Source organism: Nicotiana tabacum, chromosome 22 (assembly GCF_000715075.1).
Source record: "Nicotiana tabacum cultivar K326 chromosome 22, ASM71507v2, whole genome shotgun sequence".
Taxonomy (NCBI): domain Eukaryota; kingdom Viridiplantae; phylum Streptophyta; class Magnoliopsida; order Solanales; family Solanaceae; genus Nicotiana; species Nicotiana tabacum.
Window position 1 is genome coordinate 11,747,778 of NC_134101.1, and position 7,637 is coordinate 11,755,414.

General features: G+C 35.8%; 1 protein-coding gene across 1 annotated transcript; it reads left to right on the top strand.

The window, feature by feature from the left end:
* Positions 1-210: 210 nt before the first annotated feature.
* Positions 211-2,512, top strand: LOC107765553 (uncharacterized). Its single transcript, XM_075242689.1, has 4 exons — positions 211-219; positions 276-1,488; positions 1,614-1,635; positions 1,837-2,512. The coding sequence occupies exons 1-4, from the start codon at positions 211-213 to the stop codon at positions 2,510-2,512; spliced, it is 1,920 nt and encodes a 639-aa protein (XP_075098790.1).
* Positions 2,513-7,637: the final 5,125 nt, after the last annotated feature.

Here is a 7,637-nt window from a genome sequence, read left to right on the forward strand (position 1 = left end):
TTGCTTAACAGCTAGTGAGAAAAAGATCACGGGATCAAACACAGTCGTCAGTGCACTTTCAAGAGGGAACTTCTCAGGTACGACCTCCATATTTCAACGGGCAACACTTTTCTCACTGGAAAGTTCGAATGAAAACATACACTATGTCATATGACATCAAAGTTTGGCGTGCGATCAAAAAGGAAAATTTTCCAGTTCCGTAAAAGAAAGATGAGGATGGTCAAGTCATATTATCAACTGACCCACTTGATTTAGATGATTACACTGATGAACAGGCTGCTGTCATAACTGTGAATTCCAAAGCAAAAAATCTTATGTACAATGCTATCAGTGGAGAAGAGTATGAAAAGATTTCGAGCTGTGAAACTGCCAAGGAAATGTGGGATAAATTGGAAGTAACATATGAAGGAACCAACAAGGTAAAAGAAACAAGGATCAATCTTATAGTTCGTGACTATGAACTATTCCAAATGAAAGATGGAGAATCAGTGGAGGAAATGTTCTCCAGGTTCAGTAAAATCCTTGGAGATCTAAAGTCTCTTGGTAGACCAATCAAAAGTGGAGAACAGGTCAGAAAAATCCTTAGAAGTCTACCCACAATTTGGCAGCCCAAAGTTATTGCTCTAGAATGTCAGGACCTTGACAAAATGTCCTATGATAAACTTAGAGGTGATCTAATTGCCTTTGAGAAAACTCACTTGGACAGGCAAATTCAACATAAAAAGAAGAAAACGGTTTCCTTTAAAGCAAATGTTGCTGAATTAGAAAATGAAGAAGAGGAGGAAGAACATGATGAAAATATAGCCATGCTCTCCCAAGTTGTGACAAGCATGATGGAGAAAAACAGATATAGCAGAAGAGGTAGATCAAACTTCAGAAAAGGAAGGATGAGCAATGAAAATGATAAAAATGATGGAAGATGCTATGAATGTGGAAAATACGGACACATTCAAGCTGATTATCCAGAATTGAAAAAAAAACTAAGTAGGAACTTTCAAAAGAAGAAGTCTTGTGGAGCCTGGAGCGATGAAGAAGAATACGACCATGAAGAAATTGCAAATATGTGTTTCATGGTCACAAAAAAAGATAACAATAAAGGCTCAGATAAGCCTGAGCTCATGGCAGAAAATGAAGCAGATGAGAAAGAAGACTCCGATGAACTCTGTCTTATGGCAGACAAAGGAACCAGTGAGGTACGTCTTCCTTCGTATTCCAACTGGTATAAGCTTCAAGAATTTGTGGATATTGCTCTTACAGATATCGAAAATTTTTTAGGAGAACTCAGAAAAATCCAAAGAGAAAAGAAAGATTGGGCCCTGAAGTTAGAAGTATGTGAAATTAAGCGTGACACGCTTCAAGTTAATGAACTTAAACTTCAACTGAATGGATTACTAAAATCCACAAGTCATAGCTTTGTCAAATCAAATCAGATTGTTCCTCATACATCTTTGATTAGAACTAGAAACTCTCAGGGATGCTCTTATTGTGGTAAAAATGGTCACAACACTAACCAGTGTATGAACAAAATCAGAGCAGAAAGAGACTCTAAAAATCAAAAAAAATTCATTGTGTTTTTACTATGGAAAATCTGGTCACACTTTTTATCATTGCAGGATCAAAGACAACAGGAGATGGGTATGGCGACCTAAATCCATTAGTCAAGCTAACACTCAGAAGTCTAACCATTCAGGACCCAAGCAGGCTTGCGTACCTAAAAATAAGTAATTTTGTTTTGCAGGAACACCGCAAGAAGAATCAAAAAGAAAAATAATATCTTGACAGCGCGTGTTCCAGACATATGACTGGTGACAAACAATTATTCAAAATTATCACCAGACTTGATGGAGGAACAGTTACATTTGGAGACAAATCAAAAGGAAATGTAATTGGCGTTGAAAAAGTTTCTCGCAGCTCAACATGTGATGTAGATGAAGTGTATCTCGTTGAAGAACTTGGGTACAATCTTCTCAGCTTAGTCAACTATGTGATAATGACTATGAGGTTCGGTTCAAAAAATATGGTTGGTTTATTGAAGATGAATCAGGTAAAGTTATTCTCTCTGGAAACAGGGACAAAAATGTTTATACTATCAGTAACTTGGAAAGCTCTAGTAATCATATTTGTCTATCTTTCCATTCTTGATGACCCCTGGGCATGGCATAGAAAACTTGGTCATACTAGCATGCATACTATTCATAATCTTTATAAAAACGATCTTGTCATTGGTCTTCCAAAACTAGATTTTTCGAAAGATCAAATTTGTGATGCATGTCAACTAGGAAAACAAACCAGATCCTCTTTTAAAGTCAAAAATATTGTCTCCACTTCAAAACCTCTTCAAGTATTGCATATGGATCTCTTTGGACCTACTAGAACTGTTAGCATAGGTGGTAAAAAGTATGCCTTTGTTATAGTAGATGATTTTTCTAAATTCACCTGGGTTATTTTTCTGAGCCACAAAGATGAAGCTCTACAAAACTTTAAAGTCTTTTGCAAGAGAAATACAGCGTGAAAAAGGTTACTACATTTCCTCCATAAGAAGTGACCATGGAGGAGAATTTAAAAGCAAAGCTTTTAAGAACATCTGCAATGATCAAGGGATCTCTCACAATTTCTCTTCCCCAAGATCACCACAACAAAATGGAGTGGTAGAACATAAAAACAGAACTCTACAAGATATGGCGAGAACCATGATTTTGAAAAATTCTCTCCCACACCACTTCTGGGCAGAAGCCGTAAGTACAACATGTCATATCATAAATAGATGCCTTATTCGACCAATACTCAAGAAGACTCCATATGAACTATGGAGAGGAAAAAGACCCAACATCAGTTATTTCCATCCCTTCAGGTGTAAGTGTTTTATTCACAACAATGAAAAAGATAATCTTGGTAAATTCGATCCCAAAAGCGATGAAGGTATCTTTCTCGGATACTCTCCTTTCAGTAGAGCATATACAGCTTTTAATAAGCGTACTTTATCCATTGAAGAATCTATACATGTTATTTTTGTGGATACTAACCCTCATTTGAAGAATGATCATCTTCCCGAAAATGAAGAAATTTCCATAGTGCCAAAGTCTATCGATACAAGTGGAATTACCTCTGAAGAAGTGACTGATCGGCAAGATCAGTCGACTATGCCTCTGACAGAAAATTAGGAGTCCACTTTGATCGGTCCAACTTACTCTGCTGAAAAGGAATCAGAATTAGTCATCCCAAATGAATGAAAAAGCGAACCTGGATATCCCCATAAGTATATCATTGGGGACCCATAGGAAGGGATGAAGACTAGAAGATCTCTAAAGCAGACATCAAATATCGCCCTCATATCCCAACTTGAACCAAAAAGGGTGGACGAAGCACTTGGTGACAAAAGTTGGATAATTGCAATGAAGAAAGAGCTTGATCAATTTGAGAACAACAAAGTATGAAAATTCATTTCTAGGCCACCAAATGCATCTATTATTGGAACAAAATGGGTATTCAGAAATAAGTTGAACGAATCCGGATAAATCATGCGAAATAAAGCGAGACTAGTTGCTCAAGGTTACTCACAACAAGAAGGGATTAATTATGAGAAGACTTTCGCCCATGTTGCCAGGTTAGAATCCATTCGTATTCTATTAGCTTATGCTGCTCACAAGTATTTCAAACTATTTTAGATGGATGTGAAAAGTGCCTTCTTATTTGGATTTATTTCTGAGGAGGTTTTCGTTAAGCAACCTCCATGATTTGTAAATGAATCCTTTCCCAATCATGTCTACAAATTATCCAAAGCTTTATATGGCCTAAAGCAAGCTCCTAGAGCCTAATATGAAAGGTTAAGCTTTTTCCTAATTAAACATGGATTCGACAGAGGTAATATTGATACTACTCTTTTCATCAAACGATCATCTTTAGGCAACCTAATTGTACAGATTTATGTAGATGATATTATTTTTGGTAGTACTAACATTGTTTTGTGCAAGAATTTCTCAAATATCATGAAAGGAGAATTTAAAATAAGTATGATGGGAGAATTAACCTTCTTCCTTGGACTTCAAATCAAGCAAACACAGAAAGGAATCTTCATTAGTCAAACAAAATATACGAAAGAACTCATCAAAAAGTATGGTATGTCCAATGCAAAAGCCATAGGAACACCTATGAGTCCGTCGACTACTTTGGATGAAGATAGAAATAGTAAGAGTGTTGATGAAATAATGTATCGAGGTATGATTGGCTCATTACTCTATCTTACTGCTAGTCGACCAGATATCATGTTTAGTGTTTGTAAATGTGCTAGATATCAGTCAGCTCCTAAAGAGACTCATTTGACTGTTGTTAAACGTATTATCAGATATTTAATAGGAACAGTCGACTATGGATTATGGTATGAAAGTCTGGAAAATTTCAATCCCAAAGGTTTTTCAGATGCAGACTTTGCAGGAGATAAACTTGATAGAAAAAGCACAAGTGGAACGTGTCAATTACTTGGAAAATCCCTTGTAGCCTGGCACAACAAGAAATAAAGTTGTGTGGCCTTATCTACTACAGAAGCTGAATATTTGGCAATAGGCAATTGTTGCACACAAGTACTATGGATCATGCATCAACTGTTAGATTATGATTTACATCTTAACTCTGTTCCGATCATGTGTGACAATACTAGTGCAATCTGTTTGTCAAAAAACTCTGTGCATCATTCTAGGGCTAAGCATATTGAGATCAAGCATCATTTTATACGTGATCATGTTGTTAAAGGAGATATTGTGTTAGAATTTGTTAATAATGAAAATCAGTTGGTGGATATTTTTACAAAATCTTTGCTTGAAGAAAGATTTTGTTTTCTTCTGAACAAAATTGGCATTTGCACAATTCCCTAATAAACATGGTTAATGTCTTAGCACTTAATTAGTCTTTACTCCTATTTGAACTGACAGTACAGTTTTGCAGAAAACCTTTTCAGTTGTCTTTCATACGTCTCTCCAGAAATCGAGGCGTCCTTCTCTTTGTTAAATCCTCCTCTCTCGAGTGTATCTCCCACTTTCTCAAGGAACCAAAACTCTCTCTCTCTGTCTTTCTCTTACTCATGGCCAAAGCAAAGCCCTCTCCCTCCTCTTCCTTGCAAAGAAGAAGCCACCGATTCAAGAAAACCAAAAATAATCTTGTTAATATCGAATCCTCCGAAAGCACAGAAAACCCACTCACTAAGGAAGAATCAAGTGGCTCCCAAAAAGAAATCCTCATATCTCAAAAGAGGGCAGGAAAACGACCAATCGAATCTATCCCCAAACAATCGTCTCAGAAAAAGGTAAAAACTGAAAATATTGTGTTTGGTCCTGAAGACAAGATGATTTTCTATGGTCCCGAAGACAAGATGATTTTCTATGGTCCTGAAGAAAATACTACATTTATCGCCTTCAAAGGAAAGTCAATTGTATTTGGTCGCACTGTGAGCTTAAAATCTATGCAAAACTCTCGCTGTGATGTTCTGTCTATTTTTGAAACTTAGAAACTTGTCTCCCTATTTGCTATTGTTTGTGATATTGTCTATGAAGAACCTGTGCGCATGTTTTATGAAAATCTTTTTTGTGAATGATAAAGAAGATCTAGAAACCATGGTCTTAGGAACTCGCATTATCCTTGATTCTTATCAATTTAAAAAAAATCTTTGCCACAAAGTTTGTTGGATACAACTTCTTTGTGCAATGTTCCTGGACAGATAATTTTGAAGTATCGTTTGATGAGGCCAAAAGTGTTCTGTCTGACAACCCTCCTGATATAGGTCCTAAGAACTTGAAGTTTGAACATCGTGTTTTAGCCCATATTATCTCAACCACTTTGCTACCCCGTACTGGTTCACTCAGTACTTTATCTCTTAGAGATGTATTCGTCCTGTATTTTTTGGTAAATGGTAAAACTATAAACTGGTTAGTCTGGATATGCCAATACATGCTTGAAAGTATCAGGGACGTTTCCTCATCTGCGAGCAGCCTGCCGTATGGTCTACTAGTTTCTCACATCCTGAAAGTCATGAAAGTGGACCTATCTATCTATGTTCCAAAGATTATCTCCAGCACCTATTATAAAACTGCCTTTGCTATGACGGGGTATACTTTAATTGAGGGAAGCTGACTTAAAAAGGACAAAGCATCAGAAGTCATTCGTACTCAGAGCAGTGGAGGAATAAAATTTGAAGCCATCAAATCCTCTTCTTCAGATCAACTGATGCTGATGCAGCATAACTTTGCAGATATCAAAGACTTACTAACCTCTATGCAAGAACAAGTAGACAAGATCAGAGAAGTAACCAAGGAAACCGCGACAGATGTGGCCAAACTTAGGATCACTCTTCAAGCCACAAGGAGGCAAGGGATCACGGACAAGGAGGCAAGGGATCACGGTCATGCAGGATGTTTCTGAGAAGCTAACCAAAGTCACCAAAGACATTGACGCCTCTTATGAAAGCTTCTGCACCAAAGTGATCAACACCCTGAAATACTTCTTTGGGAGACATTGAATATTTAGGAATGACTAAGACAATCTTTTTGCTTTTTATTTTCTTTTGGATGTGTCTAGTATGAGCATTAGTCGACTATGATCACTAAAACCGCTTAGTTGTACAAATTTTATGCCTGCTTAACTAGTACTATTATCTTATCTAGAACTATTACTCTAAGTAGTTTTTTTTTCTCTCTTTTTGATTGATATCAAAGAGGGAGAAAGAAAGAGCTGCAGGTATGCAGGTGAACTACAACTACAAACAAGTGTGTTACAAAAGAGTTGCAGATTCATCAACAACCAGCTTAAAGACAGGGCAAGCACACTTAAAAACCAGTACATATGCAGATTACCGGTTGAATCTCGAAAAATAAAATGTGTCACATAATTCGAACGGTAAGAGTAACTTAAAATGTGGTGGAAATTATAAGCAAAGTCAAAATTGAATTCAGGTCCTTTAAAGGCTGCTACTCTCACGTACTCTCGGTGGTTTTCTGTTTCTTTTTCTTTCTTTATTTATTATATTATTTTTGTCGGTTTATTTGAAGGTTATGTTGAGAATTGAGTGCTACAATATTCAAAGAAGCAACGTCTCTTTATGTGAACTAGTATTTATGAACGTGCGTTGCACGTTAATAATAGTACATGATGATTTAAATATTTATTTATATAAAGAAACAATAAAATTTAATTAAAGAGATAAATTTTAAGTATAATAATACAACAATCATCTAAATGCCGAAAAATATTATCACATTAGCATAATACATGAATTTAAAATAAAAGGACATTGTCAAAACTTACACAAATGATCAATATTGTCATGTTAGTTAGATAATTATGTATTATAGTTTAAAAGTATTTAATATGATGGTATCTTAACGAACATTTCTTTGTGGACAATATTTTTTTGTGTATGTCTCCTCCTAATGCTCTGGTTGCTTTTAAATATTTAAATTTAAATTTTAAAATACTGAATTGAACTAATCAAATTTAACTTCAAATATTAGTCAAACTGACTCTTAATAGTGTGGAGTATAAATTAAATTAAACACGGAGGGAGTAATTAGTACTTACTACTTAGCAGTTTTCAGGACGTCTCTAATCAATCACTATTATGCAATCACGTTTTCTAAGATTACTTGTTGTGC

Excerpts from the sequence above, each read along its gene's own strand:
- LOC107765553 (XM_075242689.1), top strand. Across the intron at positions 1,489-1,613 it reads TCAGGGATGCTCTTATTGTG|GATCAAAGACAACAGGAGAT; the intron begins GTAAAAATGGTC and ends TTATCATTGCAG. Across the intron at positions 1,636-1,836 it reads TCAAAGACAACAGGAGATGG|ACTTGATGGAGGAACAGTTA; the intron begins GTATGGCGACCT and ends AATTATCACCAG.